This window comes from Miniopterus natalensis, chromosome 13 (assembly GCF_054644295.1).
Source record: "Miniopterus natalensis isolate mMinNat1 chromosome 13, mMinNat1.hap1, whole genome shotgun sequence".
Classification (NCBI taxonomy): domain Eukaryota; kingdom Metazoa; phylum Chordata; class Mammalia; order Chiroptera; family Miniopteridae; genus Miniopterus; species Miniopterus natalensis.
The window spans coordinates 22,491,648-22,510,883 of NC_142093.1; the positions used below are offsets into that span (position 1 = coordinate 22,491,648).

At 40.3% G+C, this 19,236-nt stretch overlaps 1 protein-coding gene across 1 annotated transcript in view; it reads left to right on the forward strand.

Moving 5' to 3' along the window:
• CAMKMT (calmodulin-lysine N-methyltransferase) overlaps nt 1-19,236 on the forward strand; it is a 246,076-nt gene that overhangs the window by 215,709 nt on the left and 11,131 nt on the right. Inside the window, exons 8-9 of the mRNA XM_087823527.1 lie at nt 10,717-10,791; nt 17,450-17,513. Of these exons, the coding sequence (XP_087679653.1) occupies nt 10,717-10,791; nt 17,450-17,513 (139 nt within the window). The remainder of the gene's footprint in view (nt 1-10,716; nt 10,792-17,449; nt 17,514-19,236) is intronic.

Consider the following 19,236-nt stretch of genomic DNA (forward strand, 5'->3'; position numbering starts at 1 on the left):
TTTTTATTGTCATGACTATGGGGTGGGGTCGTTTACTGGCATTCAGTGGGTAGAGGTCAGGGATGCTGCTAAACATCTTACAATGCACAAGACAGCCCCTGCAACAAAGAAGTATCTGGCCCAAAATGTGAGTAGTGCCCAAACTGAGAAACCCTGCTTGATTCCATGATTTTAAAACAGTCTAGGGTCCATTGCTGTTTAGATTTTGTTCATTTTTATCCAAACGAGAAGAAATGCTTACCCTCAGCCAGGGTGGTGGTGCATTTTATGTTTGCCTTGTTGCTGTGGGCCTACAGGGATGAGTGAACGCACTTAGTAGTCTTCACATGAATTATCTGTATTTGTGCATTTTTTCTTTCATATGTTTAGCCCCAGACATTATTAGAACAGTCTAATTTTTAATCATTTAATTTATTATGGTTAATCTGTCATCCTTGGGGAATTTGAATTTTCTATAAGTTGAGGCTGTTTTCCCTCCCCAACTGCTCAGCTTGGCGGGGACCTGGGGGGAATGAAGAGTGACAATGCTTAAGAACTAAAGTGGTCAACATATTGGGATGAGACCATGGAACAGCAATAATTTTTTTCTCTTGTTAGATTTGTTGGTAAATGTCATGAAGTGTCCAGATATGTAGTTTTAAATCCTGCATTAGCATGCTGACGGATGGCACAGTGTGCTCTGCGTTTCTCATATAAATGAACAAACCAGTTCTGTTTCCCAGAAAAACCTCTGGCTGGTCCAAGAAAACCCACCCTTCATTCCCAGGACAGCCTTGGCCCCGCAGTGCAGACCACCATACCCTTCTGGGAGCACTTCATTTTTGGACGTGATGTCTAACCTGGTCTTTTAGTTATCAATCAAAAGCACATTTGCTGTGTTCTCCTCATTTACATTTATTTAATGCTTAAGGTCATTTGTGACCATTTGAGTGTATTTCAGCATATGGAATCAGGGAATAATAGATTTCAGCATCATGCTGTGAAGAGAGATTGTGTTTTTACAAGACATAATGTTGTTTACTGGGTGTTAATAATCATTAATTAATAAACATATCTAGACTTCTAAAATGTTGCATTTTGAGGAATCCAAATGTCAAGTGTTTAACTTATGGAGTGTAGTAGTATTTTCTATCATCTTTTCATAAAATAATTAAGTTACATAAAGAAGTAAACTGTCATTGTTCAGAACAGGACATATCCAAAGTGCTTAATACATGGCCTCTGTTTCTATGATCTGTTCTCAAGAATGCTATTTCTAAATATATTGTTCTGACATGTATCTAGACATATAGTCTATATGTCAATAGTCATGAAAGAACCTCCAAGATTTTTTTTTTGGTCTTTATTGCATATTAAACTCGGGTCAGTTTCTTCCTTTTTAACCACCATGATCATTTTGTCCAAAGTCTACTAAAGCACTTTGTCCAAAAACAGGTGAATGCATCAGTCCTTGAAATGCCTTGATCTCTTATTAAGAAGCTACTTGGCCACTTAACCTTCAAGAAGCTAAGAGGAAACTGCCAATCCATGATGTAATAATCAGTATTCCCCTTCTATCCACTGCTTTTCCACCCATGACCAGTGCAATGATAAAAGCATTAGCTCCATGTGAGAAGAAATAAAAGGAAACCGTTGACAAAAGAGCTAAGATATGGCTCAATATTCTTTTTAGTGCCTCAATGCATATGCAGAATTTCTTCTCCAAATAGGGGGTGTGGAATAACAGTAGTGACAGATAACTAAGAGGTATTTACCATAGCTACAGAGCCCACAAGTGAGCCAAATATTTCTGCTATTAAAAAGCACTTCAGAGCTTGACATGAAGTTTGTAACAGCTAAATGTCTCCTGTGACTTCATTTGCAAAGAAGATAGAAAAGCAGAAAGGAAAATCGTGATCTGAGAGCTGTGAGCCTAGGAAATTGTGTTTTTAAAAAGGAATGAGAAACCACCCAGAGATTTGACTAGCACCCCAGGCTCCCATTCTCACTGCTCTGACAGTGTTCTCAGTAGCAGCCAGCGTTCCCCCTGCGATCGAGCCTCTGCCTACCTCTCAGACAGGGCGGACCCGGGTTGTGTGGGCCTGAAACTTATTTTGAGGGCCCTCTCTAGGGCGATGAATTTGATTATTTCTTACTTTGGCAAGTTTTACAGAAGCATACTACCATGTGAACTCATTACTAGGGCTCCTCACGGGCCTTGGAAGGGGCCTGTGTAAGTGAGGGGTCCGGCACGTAAGCTTCATTAGCTCCACAGTAAATCCACCCCTGCTCTCGTAAACACCACCAACCCTCCTAGAATAATGCTCTTCCATTAGAAACTTTCTCACCCCCTCTTTTCCATCTTAATCCCAGTCTGACTGCTGCTAAATATGAAGGACATGTTTGGGAAAGCCCAGAAGCTTTAGCCCTGGCCAAGAATGACCTAGGATGTTCATATATGAAGCACATAGCAATTACGTCTCAAAGATCTTAATACAGTCATTTGACGATTCATTCATTTGTTCAGCCTGCAGCCATCCATTCATCTAACTAGTACATCAGGGTATTCTGCCTTTGAGAACACAAATGTGCAGTAATCAAGAATAATTCCTGAGCGGAGGGAACTGTGCTGCTGAATGTAGCTCGAGATTGGCGAGAGAGCAAATATATTGACGGCATCTCGATTGCTAGGTTTATCTGAAGCTGTCTTCAAAACTGTGGCTGCCTAATAAAGACCCATTCAGGGCTTTGGACGCCTGCATATTTCTAGGTGTTCCAGAATTAGTGAATGGCGTCATTCTATGGTTAATATTAACAGTTACAAAATTTTTTTTTAAATCTATTAAATATACCCTGCTGTGATATTAAAAGTGAATTTCTGCTTAAGAAAAAAGGTTATCTTTGTGTGAAAATTGCTAGTGAATTTAGGACTGGGACTTTTTATTGTTCTTAGATCAACCATTAATCTTAGTAAACCATGGAACTTATTATAACTTTTAAGGCTTTTTTATAACTCAGATTATACCTTTATGTGGGCCCCCAGGATTGACTATTGGCCCCATTGCCCTACTTCTTTGTAAGATTTATATCTTTTCTGAGGCTCATTTTCCTTGAAAGGTTAAATTGGGGGTGTGAAAAAGGATTTTTAAATGTAAGCCCCAACCCAGTGGGATCCGATGGGTGGTTTTTCCAGGCCCCTGCCGCCTGCTCGCTTTCCTCCCTCTCCTCATTCAGCCCGGCCCCACTGCCCCCAGCGCACCCGTCTGCTCTGTCACCCAGCGCCTTCCCTCTCCCCACACCCTGGGTCCTCCCCACCCCTGGTCTTTGCCGACCTCGCTGCCCCCTCGCCCGTCTAGGCCCTGCCTCCTAGGATAACCGACTTTCCGCGTCCGCTGACCTCTCGGGCTGCGGCAGCCTGCCCTCAGCTTTTCCTCCGTGTAGCTGCTGTGGCCTGGAGCAGTCCCACAGTAAAACATGCGCATTCTCTTACTGTTCAAAGCGTGTTGCCTTTGCTTTCGTGTTCCCTGGCGCATTCAGTTCCCGACAGGTATTTCCCCCTTCTGCCTGCCAAGTACTATTCTAAGTGCTGGAGATACCGTGATGAGCAAGACTGAGAAGGGCCACGTCTTCGTAGAGCTCACATTCCAGCAAGGGAGGCAGATACGGTTTTTTGAGGGCAAGGATTCTGCTTAGTATGTTTTTGTGTTCTCTGAGGCAATCAGTATACTTTATCCCTGTTATATGAACGGTTTTAAGATTGGTATTTGGAGCACATTTTGAAAGATAGGGGTCCATACGACGTATGGAACCAAACAACCTTTAGGTAAGGACAGCCCAGCTCCAGACACCAGTTCATGTATCAGACAGCTGACTCTCACTTCAGGATGGGGTTCTTCTCAGGCGGGCACCTGCCGTGCCTGTCGACACACGACATTGTGAGCAGGTCTTTGTCTGTCCTTTGTCAGGCTGAAGAGGAAGGTTAGCAGAGGGTAACAGATAAGGGAGCCAAGAGCTCTCTTCAAGAAATGTTCTGATAAAATATACCTATTAGTGAGTTTGCTAGAATTATGGTAACATAATCTTGAGCACTGCTGAGAATTCTAGAGATGCTGGAGTCCTGTTTCCTTCTGTTGCTATCTTGGATATGGAAAAATGAAACTACTGTGTATACTTTCTATTACTAACATAACATTTTTTTTTATTTGCTTGACAAGTTTATAGGACTCATGCCCCAGCTTTTTTGCACCAAAGAAACCAACAGGAATGTTATACAGTTTCAGATATTTTGAGAGTTCTTTTTTTTTTTTAAATGAGCCAGATTTCAAAATATGGGACACTGTATTTTTAAAGGCCCTATAAACTGCAGCAAATTTAAAATTAAGGCCTTATCTTCTAGAATAACATTGTAGTGCCTCTTTGGCCCTGCTGATCCATACTCTTTACCAAGGTCAGAATCTCACTGCCAAAAATTGGCCAAGTTCTATTTTGATAGTGAGGCATACAGGTCAGACTACTGCATCCTCTGTGAAAATGTCTTCCAGTTTTAAGAAAAAAAAAAAACCAAAAAAAAAACCCTCCTTCATAGATAGATATTTATATCACAGAAGTTACATATAAAATAATGTCTTCATTTTCGAAGGATTTTGTTACTTTTAAATGGACAAGGGAGCAATCTTAAATTTTTTTTTTAGAGTATGACCACATTATAATCTATTGCTAAAAATCAATGCTTGGCATGAAACACATCTGTACGTAGCTGTACATTTGCAAGTATATATGCAGAGCAAATCTTTACAAGTGGACTTTGTCTATTCATACCAAATTATGGAAATTACTAAACTTTGTTATGTATTTTTTATATCTGTTAAAGACTAGTCCCTTGCCATTATTCTTTCTTCCTAGACTATTATGCTAGTATTTTTATTATATTGGCATTTTCATTGAAATATATGATTTACTAAGACTTAACATCTTTATGACTTTGAGTCTTCTTATCCCAGAACAGTGTGTTTTCTTTCTATTTAAGTTTGGGTTTTTTTATGTGTTTCACTAGCATTTTAAATCTTTCCTCCTGGCTGGTGTGGCTCAGTTGGTTGGAGTGTTGTCCCGGACACCAAAAGGTTTCAAATTCAATTCCCAGTCAGGGTGCATACCCAGGTTGTAGGTTTGGTCCCCAGTGGGGCGCATACAAGAGGCAACCAATAGATGTTTCTCTCTCACATCAGTGTTTTCCCTTCTCTCTCTCTCTCTCTTTCTCCCCTCCTTCCTCTCTCTAAAATCAATAAACATATCCTCAAGTGAGGATAGATAAATAAATAAATAAATAAATAAATAAATAAATAAATAAATAAATAAAATCTTTATTTCTCCTGTTAAGCTTATTTTTGGAAACTATTCTTCCATTACATTTTCTAACTGGTTGTTATTTGTGCATATATAGAGAATGCTATATGTAGTAAATATTCAGTCACCTCAAATTTCTAATACTTTGGCAATTTATTTTCTTAAATATTTTAAATAAACAATTACATCATCTGTAAATGATGACAATTTTTACTTCTTTTTGATTGTTATGCCTCTCTTTTCATTATTTCGTATAATTTTATTGGCTAAAAATTTCCAGAATGAGATTAAATAATAGGCATCTTTGAGTCTGACTGTTTTGGTAATCCTCTAATATTTCACCACTAAGTATGCGTTAGCTTTTTGTATCAAAAAAATATATGATACGTTTTTATCTTGTTAAGGAATTTTTTATTGACTCCTATTTTTAAAATTACGATAAATAAATATGGAACTTTAGTAAATGTCTTTCCAGCATGTATGGAGATGATCACGTTGTTTTTCTTACTTCATAGTTGCTAGAACATAACGGCTCATGTAACACGTTTCCTAATATCACAACATCTCTACATATCTAGTCACTTGGTCATGGTGCTTTAATTCTTCTTTTAACATGCAGCCATATTCTAATAATATATTATATGGGATTTTTAAGTAATTTTATTGAGCCATAATCCACATACCATACAATTCACCCACGTAAAGTATACAGTTCAGTGCCTTTTAGTATATTCAGAGTTATGCAACCATGACAATCAACTTTAGAATATTTTCATCACTCTCAAAATAAGCCCCATACCCACTGGCAGAGGCTCCCCATTCCCTCCCACCCCTTCTTCTTCCCAGTGTTAGACAGCCACTCATCTCCTTTCTGTCTCTATGCATTTTCTTATTCTGGACATTTCACATAAATGGAATAGTACAATATGTGGTGTTTCATGTCTGATTTCTTTCACATAATATAGTGTTTTGAGGTTCATCCATGTTTTAACATGCTGAGGATATCATTAATTTTTATGACTGAATAATATCCCATTGCATGGATATACCATATTTTAGTTATCCATTCATCAGTTTATAGACATTTGGGTTGTTTCCATTTTTTAGCTCTTATGAATAATGCTGCTATGAACATTTATATACAAGTTTTTGTGACAAGTTTCATTTCTCTTGCATGTATATGGTCACATGGTAACTCTATGTTTATCCTTTTGAGAAACTCCAGACTGTTTTCCAAGATGACTGGTCCATTTTACATTCCTACTAGCAATGTATGACGCTACCTGAGCTTTTTGCACTGACATTCATCAGTAAAGTGGTCCACAGTTTCACTGTGCAATCTTTATTAGGTTTTAATATCACCAGTATACTGGCTTCTTAAAAGAATTTTGAGGCTTTTTTATCTTTTGTAACACCTAATATGGGCCACCCTAAGTTCTTACCATAATGCTAGATCAGAACAGTTTTTACCCCATTATTTTGGAAGTTATAATTTAAAATTGGCAAGAAATAGTGAAATTCCTATATTAAAATGCACTGTGTTGAAATTTCATAAGTTTGAAAAATAAAGAAAAAAGAAGAAAAGTAAGTGAAAACACCAAAAACCAATAATTTTGTAATTTCATGTCCAAGGGCACATAGTTGTGATTTGATATGAAATTGGAACTAATTCTAATTTTTCATTGTCACTTTGTTTTGCTACCTTGTAAGTTAATCAGCTGTCATAATCAGAGAATCAGAGATATTTGAGATGGAAAATATAATTAGTAAAATAATTAGCACCTTTCTTCCAAGATCTCAAAACCCTTTACCACTTCTTCCTAACCAGTATAGCATATACTGGTCACCAACATAGGGGGTCCACATGTTAGGCAAATCTGTCCTCTTTCCGGACTCTGAAATAAGTTCATTTCAGCTAAATTACAGACAAAAACACAGAGCCAGAGTGTGGGATCGGCTTTAAAGTCAGGCGAGAAACATTGAAGCCATGAGCTACAAACCTCAAACTTTAGTGTCAGAATCATTTGCAGAGCTTGCTATGACACAGATCACTGGTCCCCATCCCCTGAGAGACTGAGGTGGGCCCAAGACTCTGCATTTCTGACAGGTTCCCAGATGACACTGATGCTGCTGCTCTGCAGGCCTCACTTGAGAACCATGAAGTAGAGTTCTCTCTGAGAGTTTCTCGTTGAATTCTGTAGTGTTTCATTGCTTTAAAGTTGTTCAGGTTTCTATTCATTAAGGCCAGTCCATCCATTGTATTCTTTATTTTATAGATGTCACATATTTCCAAAGAAAGGATAGGACCTGACTTCACAGTCAACAACTTTATAGACCTCTGAGGTAAAAATTTCATTGACACCTAATTTTACTTTCCCCTCCCCTTTCTCCAAGCTTTATTCCTGGTCTGGAAATGTAGATCAGTTTCACTTCAGGATAAAATCAGCTAGTGTTCTTTTTATTTATGTCTGTTCTTTTTTCCCTCTTGATTTCATTTTCGATAGTTTCTATTGCTTTGTCTTCAAGTTCACTAACCTTTTTCTTTTCTGCAGTGTCTACTCTGCAGTCAGTCCCATCCAGTGTATTTTTTGCTCTCAGACACTGTAGTTTTCACCTTTGGAAATTTGGTTTGGGACTTTAAAAATATCTTTTGTGTCTCTGTTCAACTTTTTCAATATAGTAAATAACATTATGAAGACTATTTTTAATTCCTTTGTCCGCTAATTCTAACATCTGTGTCAGGTTTAGGTTGAGTTCAATTGATTTGTCTCCTCATTATGGGTTGTATTATGTCAGTTCTTTGCATGTCTGGTAATCTTTGATTATATGCCAGGTATTTTGAATTTTACCTTTTCAGAATCTGTTTTTGTTTTCTTGTAAATGTTTTTGAATTCTCTTCTGGGACACAGTTACGTTTTGTTGTTGTTTGTTTAATTGTCACCGGAGGATATGTTTTTATTGCTTTTTAGAGAGAGAGGAAGGGAGAAAGAGCAATATTTCGTGTAGGGCTAATTATTCTGCACTTCTAAGACAAGATCCATCTGAGGGCTCTACCCAGTACCCTGTAAATTATGGGATTTTCTAGTCTGACTGGTAGGAACAGGCACTATTCCTGGCCCTGAGTGAACACTGGTCCAGTCCCCTCCAGTTCTCTCACATGGTTCTTTCCCTAACCTCAAGCAGTTTCCTCATATCCATGCACCAGTCAGTTCTCTACTCTGTGGAACCGCCCCGGGGGCCACCCGCAGTTCTTTGGAATTCTCTCTCTGTGCAGCATTCTCCTATCTGGTACTCATACTGGAAACTGTAATTGCCTTGGTTTCCTCACACTCAGCTCCATCTCCATAGCTCAGAGAGTCCACTTGCCTCCACCTTAGTTCCCCCTCCCTGTACTATGGCCTGGAAACTCTCAAGGCAGTAACATGAGGCAGTGGTAGGGCTCACTTCATCCCCCACCCCCGAAGGATCATTATTATTTGTTGCTGATTTTCAGTGTCTTGAAAACTATTGTTTTATATGTTTTGTGTAGTTTTGAGGGGGAGGTGTTTCAGGTAGTAAAGTAAATGAGGTTCTTGTTACTCTATTTTTGCCAAAAGCAGAAATCCTCAGAAAGCATTTTAAGTGGCCTGAATATCTGGCTAAACTACACATTCAGTTCAGAAAACAACTTAACATAGGAACCCCTATTTCTTGATGCCTTCTGTGGGCCAGGCATTGTGATAGGTACATTCATACAGAATTCATTCATATAACGTATTGATCGAACAGCTATTATGTATCAAGGACTGTTCTAGGCAATGAAAATACATCATGGTACAAAACAGATTTTTAAAAAAAATGTTCCTATGGTGCTTCTGTGCTACCTGGGACTGAGAATAACCAAAATTAGTAATTTAGTTGTATAGCGCAGTAAAGGGTAGTAACTGCTGTAAGAAAGTAAAGAGCAGGTTAAGGGGGTTCAGGAGCACTGGAGTGGAAGCTGACGACTGCAGTTCTAAGTGGAATGGCCAGGGTGGCCTTACTCAAGAGGCTAACTCAGTCGAGCAAAGACTTGAAGAAGGGGAGGGACCAAGCCACAGGCCGGTATGGAAGAAGAGCGCTCGCACAGGGGAGGCAGCAGTTACAGACCCTGAGGCGGGAGCACGCGGTGTGTTCAAGAAATCACGGAGACCTGGGTGCCAGGGCAGCGCCCGGCGGGCGAGGCTGGGCACTGAGGGCGGCATGGGACCGGGTCCAGCGGGGTCTTCTCGGTCGTTGCAAAGACTTCGGCTTTCACTATGAGTGAAGACAGGGGCCATTACAAGATGGTAAGAAGAGAAGGCTTGTGACTTGAAGTGTGTTTTGAAAGGATAATTCTGGCTGCTCTCTGGAGCAGACGTTGTAGGGTGATGGGTGGAAGCAGGGAGACCAGCGAGGAGACTGACTGACATCAGCTGAGAGGGTGACCGTTTTCCCAGGGCGGAGCAGTAGAGGTAGAGAGAAGCTGGGTTTTGACAGAGTTCAAGGGTAGAACTAACTGCCTTTCCCCGCATGTCTCATGCAGGCACAACAGAGCAAGAAGCTCAAGGGTATAGTCAAGGTCTTGGCCTGCGCAGTGGGGGACGTGGAATTAGCAGATGAGAAAGACTGTGAACGGAATGAATTTGGGGGAAGATGATAGGAAGTCAGTACGCAACATGTTCGGTTTGGGATGCCTGTTAGATACCCGTGGGGAAATGTTAAAATAGGAAGTTGCGTGTGTGAACCTGGAGTTCACGGGGGATTCCAGGCTGACAGGTCGCGTCAGATGGAGACTAAGAACCGGCCGAATCTAGCAAGGTCGAGATCGCGGGTAAGTTTAAAACCTGACCTTCTTTTGGAGACAGTGTCAGGATGGGTGACTTTTTAAATGCACCAAAAAACAGAGAACTACTAAGTGAAAGTCGTCTCCATCTTGCCACCAGATTGCACATTTCATGAATAAGAAATGCAGTTGACGTGCCAGGGAAAGTAGATATATACTGAGTTCCACATCATTTATTTTATAATCTTGTACTTCAATTGGGTGGGGACCCTTTCGTTTTAATAGGTACCTTCTTGCTGTTCAGAGGCTAGTCTCGCTCTAATGACTGTGGTAAAGGTCAGATACTTGTCCCTGGTTCGTCTCCCTAAACGTATAAACTAGCAAAAGCTTGACTATTGCATTTAAATAGAGAATTCTTCCTCTTCCAGATTCAAAGACTAAATAAAATATAGAACAGACAGTTACATTGCAGTTTTCTATCATACCTCTTGAAATGATTTTGTATATGGCTTTTAAATAATTTCAGGTGCCTCAAAAATAATGTTAATAGCTCAAAATCAAAAGTTAAAAAAAACCCTAAGTATAATTTTTTAAAATCCTTTCTCCTCAAGCGTTTTACGATGGGATAATGAGGCTGACGTCTCTCAGCTGGAAGGACATTTTGACACGGTTATGTGTGCTGACTGGTAAGTACATAAAAATCACAAAACTCCTGTTAGGGAAATAGCGTTGCTGGAGTGATTGGGCTGTGCTGTTTTGCTGACGGCTAAGCAAAGTCAACCAATGAAGCACAAAGCCACCTTAACCTCAACAAATTAATATTCATCTCCGTGTGACAGTCACAAGGTAGTCTCCTATCACACAGTAACTTCTACCGCATTATTTCCCAAAGATTGATTTCGAGAAGCGTTTCCATTTTCTGGAATTGCCTCTGTTTCATGCTTGACGTATCAGTAAATGGACGACTTAGGCAAATTGCAAATAATTATGGCTCGGAGAGGAATAGTCTGGAGGAAAAGAGTTTATCAACACAAACAGCTCAATTAGCTTACTTCTTAGGAGAGATCTGACTATTGATATAAGGGAATATATGTATGTGTGCACACATACATGCGTGCCAGCAAATAAACATATCTATGGAATATCTTTAGGGAAATAGCTTTTCTTAAAATGTATGTTTGCTATCTAATATTTCCAATGTATTCAATTATGATATTTAATTACACATAAAACAAGAATTATAAAATTACATTTTATTGTTATGCAAATGACAATATTAAAATCTCTGTCAGGTGCCTGCTTTTTAAAAATAATTTACATATTTTGTCTTCTCTTTTAGCCCGGTCTACTCATTGTTAATGACAGCCTGATCCTAAGTTACAGGATAAATATGTATCAAACCTTAATAATGATTTCAGCTAATCTTATGTATTCTCTTCGTGTGTGTTGAATAGTAATTGTTTCAGCATATGGGAAACGTTTAAAATTCACAAGTGTTTTCCCTGTTAAGAGTAAGATCTTATTTGTTTGTTTATCATGATGTTTTTTATGACACTTTAGATTTGAAAAACACAGGTTCAGATTCTAAAGAAGATCTATGATATTGATAAACTCAGTCATAGACCCAGAACCCAGAGAAGAGTTTCCCTCTCAGAGAGTTGAATGAATGGGATGAAATTTTCAGGAAGTCTTTATTATTATTATTATTATTATTAAATACAATTTTCAATGGGTAATTTTTCTACCTAGGTCAATGACATTAGATTTGCTTTTTTTCCCCTTCTGATAAATACTTCTCAATAAAAAAAGTAAATACTTTGTTGTATTTTTAGCTTGAGATTTTCTAGTTTTCCATAGCCCTTTTAGTCTTTCTGAACCCAATTTCAGAAAAAAACCTGTTTCAAAGAAGGGAGAAATAGATTTTTGATTAATCGCTGATATCGTGTCTCACTATTACATCCTTCATCTAATCAAAACTAAGGAAATAAAATCTCACGATATGATTTGAGCAAGTAATTTAGCAAATGCCTTTCCTCACCAAATATGAGAAAAGATCCGCCAGGTTTCATTGCACAGATGAAGATACTGCTGGCAGGATTATCAGATTAAGCATGAAAGTCAGATCAGAGAGCAGCGGAAAGGGGAAGGAGGGCAGCATCTTCTTGGAGATTTAGACGAGGGTCGCACATGGATGGGCTCAGATTATGTGGGGAAAGTCAGGTCTGGCCAAGAGATTTAGGTTAAATGTGCCCTTTGCACAAATATCAGAATAGCCCGTCTTTGTCATACCTTGTGTTATGGACACTCACACCATGTCATCCTATTTGTACCAGAGAGACAAGCAGAGGAAGTAAGATTTAAGCTCTTTTCTGATTAATGTTCTCAGGTTAAAAATAGCCACACAACATGTTTGAAAAACAGTCCTCTTTGCCCTAGCCAACAACAGGGTCACATACAACTGGTATACATAGTGAGTATTCACTTGAGGCTTTCATTAAAGCATATAACATAATACAGTGGACACACACATACACACATCACAAACACGCACATGTAGTGGCTCTGTGAGAATTTATGAATCCAAATGAACTAAATATACCAAGTTTCATTTTATAAATGGCTTTTCTATGCATGAATTAAGGATCTTTTTCCCTAGTGTTCTAAGTGCTAGAATGTCAGCCTGTTTATAATTTCCCATTAGGAAATGCGAAACATTAAGCTACTCTCACTGCGATGCTGATATTATTTCCAAAAGAAATGCTTTGGTAATGGCCCCTCTTCGTATTCGCAGGGATGGGTAAGCTGCTTAGAAACTTAGAAAGTACAGTGATGTCTGTAATGTGCATGTTGTGCGCATAGCGGGGAAGCACGGGGCCCATGAGCTCTTTATTCCTGTATGTGGCGTTTCTCTAGCAGAGTTACTGCCTGGATGCCGCTTTTGGGGGCAGGCACGTAGACCATGCAGCATTTTTTTTTTTTTTTAGAATGTCACAGAGGAGGAAAAGAAAGCTCCCTTTAGACACTACCTTCAAGATGAAACCTGAAATACTCAGTGCCAAAAATAGGTGCCACACATAAATAGATCACTTAAGTCTCTCCCGATCCTTTAGTCGTCGCCAGCCAGTGAGATCTGGATTAGGGCTCAGAAGGAGGAAGCCAGTGTCAGAGTTCAAATATTAGGCACATGGATTAGATTCTTCTTGAAGCATTTCCAGCAAGGGTGGCATTGTCTGATTCCCTGAATAGCTAACCAGTGGTACTGCTTGATCCCATTTACATGAAAACAAGCGCTATTCACAACCTATTCCCAGCCCACATTGTGGTTCAAGTAAAATGCACATGATTACAACAAGCGGCGATATGTTTATGTTCTTAAATCATTCATATATTCACATATTTACATTCAAACACTCATAAACCCGTGGGCACTGGGGGAAATAACTTATTTCCCAGAAGAGACAGTCTCTTGGTTCACATCTAAATTATTAGCTCAACCAGATTATAAAATAAAAAGGCAAACTGTGAAAGCTAGTCATTATTTCACCATTCAGCATTTATGACAATGAAATACAGTTTCATGGTTCAACAGTTCCTAAGTAACTTGTAAAATGTCAACTTTGAAATAGGCAGAGGGGAAAATCGAGGTACAGCCACACCTGCAAAAGGATGCTGTGGACAAACATCAAAATATTAGAATATTTAACCACAGGTGTAGAAAAGAGCTGCCTGTTAGGTTCCTTGGCTGACTTGTTCAGTGCTGAATTTCATGTGAGCCCCTTTGTGCTGGAATGCAGTCAGCCCCGTCCTTGCTGAGTTCAGAATAGCGCGTGATCGTTAATTTTCAGCTGCCTTTCCAGGCTCCTGTTCAATCGCAATAATCTCCGAGAGTCTGGAAGTAAGACTTTTTTTTTATCCAATGAACACTTTCATTCAGGGTTTGATGGCTTTCCAGTTTATTGTAGCTCTGCAAAAATAAAAGTGATTCTCGGACTCTCCAAAGGCTTGGAAAGCGAGCCTGAAATGCCACCCATAGCCTGAGGCGGGAGCGCGGGCCGCAGGGCCCTGCGCACCACCCGCGCCTGCAGCCCCAGACCTGGGAAGGAGATGGGAAGGGGCGGCACCTCCCTGCTCTCTCAGCATTTTGACTCTGTACCGTGGATTGTTTCTGCTTTCTATCATTTTTACTTTACTCTTAATAATTTTTTTAAAGTTTGGTTTTTATGAAATTTTTTTTTTCTCAAAATAGGCTCTAGAATTTCTTTGTTTTATTTCAGATGCTGTAATCACGGATATTTCTAAATCACAACTCAAAGAACTTTACACCTGAAAAGACCTTTAACCCAAATGTAGTCAGTCCTTTCCTCTCACACCTGAGGAAGCGCAGTCCCAAAGATGTCCAATGGCCAACGGTCTCGCCACCTCAGGGACAGAGCTAGGCAGGGGCAGGATAGGGGTCAGCACCAGCTTCCACCCCAACCCGTTGATCCCTGCCGACAGTTAATCAGTTGATTCACTTTCTGCTGAAAGTGAACCCGAAACAGTGAATTTAACTCAGCACATTTCACCTTGAGAATTACACTGAGGTCTTCCTTTTTGTGGAAAGTGACAGAGAAATGCCTCCTTGTTCTCTGCACTAATTAATTTCCCTATGAGAGGAGTTGTGAATGTTCTGTGCTCTGCATAAAACTGACGGATTCTAAGGGAGGGATGAAAATGGCCTGGCACCTTTCCTTTCTCATAAAGTCTGTGGTTCAGATCAGTGGAACAAAGCCAGTGTTGATTCCACAATTGAGTTATGTAGAGGTGTGTGTGCATGTGTGCACGTATGTGTGCTTTAATGGCCGAACTAGACTGTCGCATTTTGATCAGTAACTGGAGGGAGAGTCGAAATGGTATCTCCATCCCAGTCACTGACCCACTCAGCCTTTTTAAATAGATCCACTTACGCTACTGCTGTTCTCTGAGCCCATTAGGACTATTTAAGGGGTGAATTTTCAGGAGATTATGTATCGCTCCTACTAAAGCACACTGAAATTGCTCGTAGGACGTACCCTACAAAGCGTTAGAAATTCTGCACCAGGGCTAAGGAGAAGGGTGAGCTTGCTGGAATAAAGGCCACTTAGAGAACTGCAAGAATTACTTTAGGGAAATTTGATTTGGAGTGATGGAGTAGACATTACCCTTTGGATAGCTGTGTTTGGAATGTGTACTGTGTGTTAAGCTGCATTTCCAGTGAGCTGTGATGTTAATATCTCTGTCACCATTATCAACACTAAATAGAAATAATACTTTACAAATTTATCTTTTAAACTCAGCTTTTAAGATGCTGCTTGTTTATTCTAACGATCTTACCAACTCTTAGGATGCACAGGTATAAACTGAGCATGGTCTTTTGCTTAGTGCTATGTATCCCAACCAGCCAGGTTTTTTATAGGCCTGAGTATCTGACAGAGATACCTTCCCACAGTGAGAGTCTTCTTAAAAGATGAAACCAGAATGCTTAATTATTACAACTTAATATATCATTATCTCAGTAAAGAATAAGGCATATAGTCCTAAAGAGAAAAAATTTTAAGACACTTAGATACAATTTTTCTTCTTTCTTATCAATCCTTAATGGTTATTAATTGCCAATTAATATGACTTAAAGGCAAATTTGTGTAGCATTTGAATTAGCATTCTGTGCTCTGAGATTTAAGCATGTGTTTTCTGGAGCAATAAGAGAACTTTCCCGTGGGTGGTAATCAGGTTATCCTGACTGATGGAAGGAGTGGGATAAGGTTCCCATTCTGGACGTGATTTCTAGCTTATCTTAAGAGTATTCTTTGTCCGTTGCTCAGAGCATACTTTTATAGAACCTTCTAATCATGTCATGGGAAAACCCAAGGACTAACTTCTTGGAAACTTCTCATAAACTGCACTCCCCACTTCTCAGATAGGAGAACTGGAAGAGAACCTAGTCTGGTGAAACATGCTACCTAAATGTCAATTCTTCCTTACGAAATACCGGTGCAACCTCGATCCCAAGGACTGTGTTGATCTGCCAGCCAGGCAGTCAACCACCATTTATCGAGTCCCTTCTGCGCGTGTGTGCTGTGCTGGAACTAGTGACCCGTGAATGAACAGACTGCAAGCCCCTTGTTGGTGGGAGCTTTGTCTTCTTCGTGGCTTATTTCTAATGCCTGAAACAGCCCCTAGTGTGCAGTAGGTGGTGACAAGTATTTGTCAACTAACATATATTATTAATTTGATTCCACCCCAGCCACATAGGTGGGCCTTTATTGATAAAGACACAGAGGCCTCATGTGAAGTGACTTGTCCAAGGTGACACAGGAGGAAGGTCAGAGATAGCGCCATTAAACCTTGCCTGGAGTGTGGCTCCACATAGCAGCCTCCTACTGACAGCTGATACTCCCCTTAGCTCCGAGAAGGGTGAAGCAGGGCCCTAGGTGGACTTACTCGTGCTGTGGGAGGAGCAGGAAGGCTAATCAGAGGGGCCTACACCAAACTGCAGCCCTGGAAATGGGAGTAGGGTCCCCCGCTTAGGCTCCTCATGGGACGGCCGACGCACAAGGCTGCCCAGAGTTCTAGCCTGTGGGGCCCAGAGAAGCAAACTCTGTCCCAAGCTTCCAAGATAAGGCTTGGTGAAGACAGGGTCAGACTGACCCGGCCAAAGGAATGACAGAACAACAGAAATTCTCAAAAGACCAGAGGATTCAAAAGAAAGATGACAGTGAGCTGCAGAAAAATCAACATGTAGATCAAGGGGGTGGGGGGGATCCGGAGTTGCCATGGTCTCCGTAACGCATTGCCTAAACCTCATCTTTGTTTTTGGAACAAAGTGATCCATTTAGTCCTGGGTCACTGGTTGAGTCTAACCTCAGTGCTGTTCCTAGTCGCTAAAAACCATCACCACCTGAGAGGGCTCTGTGGTCTGGGTGTAACAGGGCTGGCGGTTTGTTTCTGAAGGGCGGCCTCACAGCACCCTCCATGTGCAGAGGGCCCAGGTCTATAGAGACCAAGCTCCAATGACGGAGTGCTGGGCGAGCGTCACCTCAGCCAGATGACTCCCCCAACAGAAGCTTAGAAGATGTGCCTTTAACAATAACATACGGCCCAGTGTGCGTGAATCTTGGCCCGTTGCATGTTGATGACTTGGCTTCGGTTGCAATACCACTGATCACAATATCTGTTTTTCCCCCCAGTAAGACATTTGAATAGCAAGAAACAATTTCTTTTTAGTGTTGAGTAAACATAGGTAATTAGCCCTGTACTTATCTCCATTAGTATCATTAGACTTGAAAACCCAGTTTAATCTGGATTCTGCTCTCTTCTCAATGTCAGCCTGTTTCTGGACCAGTACAGAGCCAGCCTTGTTGATGCAATAAAGAGATTACTCCAGCCCAGGGTAAGTATGTTTCTCTTTTCTCCTGAACACTGGCTTCAGAATAATTAGTCTGTGCACAAAGATGGAGAGAGTAAGGGAATGGCAGGATTAATGTCATGTAATACTTTAATTCTTATTATGTCCAACTTCAATTGGGTCTTCTGATCTATCAGATTCTTCCCTAATCATAAGGAGGAAACTTCTTACCCCTGGCCTTCTGATAAGGAACACAGTGGGTAGTAAAATAAATGAAACTGCTTCAAAGATAGTGTGAGATTATTTTTATCAAAGAATTTCTTGAGTCTTTTCCTTTGATAACAATATCTTCATATGAAAGTAGAAGTATGATATTGAAAGTTTTCTGTTGACTTCTGTCATTTTAAATCCCTTCAATGGTAACCTTTGTCATTGGGTTTTTATTTATTGCAAAATAATTTTTTGTCTTTCTATTTCTGTGTATATTAAAGAAAAAGGACTTCAGATGACTCTGTGTATTAAAAGTTCTTTGCTTTAAAAGGAAGCCATTATTTACATATTATAAACATTAGGTCACAATGAAGCCAAGCATGGCATAAAAATTGTGCACGTTTTTACATTTATACATCCATTTATGCCTGTGAGTAAATTACAGAGTTTGTATCCACTCTTATTTTGTTGGGCTGTTATACTAAGCTGGAAGGTCTTGCTGCCTAAACAGAGAGCTAATATACTTCTATTTAAAGTAAGAAAATGCATTTATAGCTCATGCATTTAAAAAAAAAAATCTTATAAGGATGTAAGGCTCTTGCTGTACCATCGAATTTAAAATAGGTTAACAATGTTAATGCAGTGTAAGACAGGAACTCACATTTAGCGAGAAAAGACTGCAGTGTGTGTGTGTGTGTGTGTGTGTGTGTGTGTGTGTGTGAAGTATTTTTTAAGTTTCGTTTCTAACGTCTTCTTAAAAAGAGGGCTCGCTCCAACCTTCTGGCCTCAGTGAGACTATAGACTAATACCTTTCAGTATTCCTTTTGTATCTGTTTTCTCAGTGAAGGCTCCCAGAGTAATTTGATAATCGCCCTTTGCCTTACACTGTTGCTTTTTATTTTATCTCTCTGTAGCTGAGAAACTTTAAGCCTCTCAGAGGAGTAACCACAGCTTTGTAAGTGGTAATCAATTAAAGGAGATTGGCCTTCTCAGTCCCTCTGTGGGGTGGGTAGCAGGCCTTGGGGAAGGAAGGGACACGCTCCAAGCTGTTGATGGCTGCGCCCTGGCTGGGTGAGCGGCCTGAACTGAGCATAGAAAAGGGAATTTGGGGGCCTCTTCACCCCCCTGTGAGCCTTGGCTGATTCTTGTGAGCATTTGCAAGATCAGGATTTTCAGAGAGGGCACCGAGACTCTTGGATGTAAAGGCCTCCATGAAAATGTATCACACATAAATACAGTGCTTCAAGGACTCCTGGGTCTCACACTGAACAAACTACTCCACGCATCACCAACACCCCTTCAAAGCCTGTTTGTGGCAGATGCTCCATTTCGCAGCAGATTTGCATGATTTACCCAGGATCTGTCGTAAATCAGTCCATGATTTACAATAGAAAATGGCCCAAGCTATGAATAGACCTAAATGCAGATTGACTGGGATCTCTAGCAGCTCCCCTGTCCCCTCTATTAAAGCCTGAGCCCCACTCCCCGCTTGCCTGAAGTGTGGCTCCACACAGCAGCCCCGGTAAAGAGCAGCCCTCCTGCTGACAGCTGATACTGA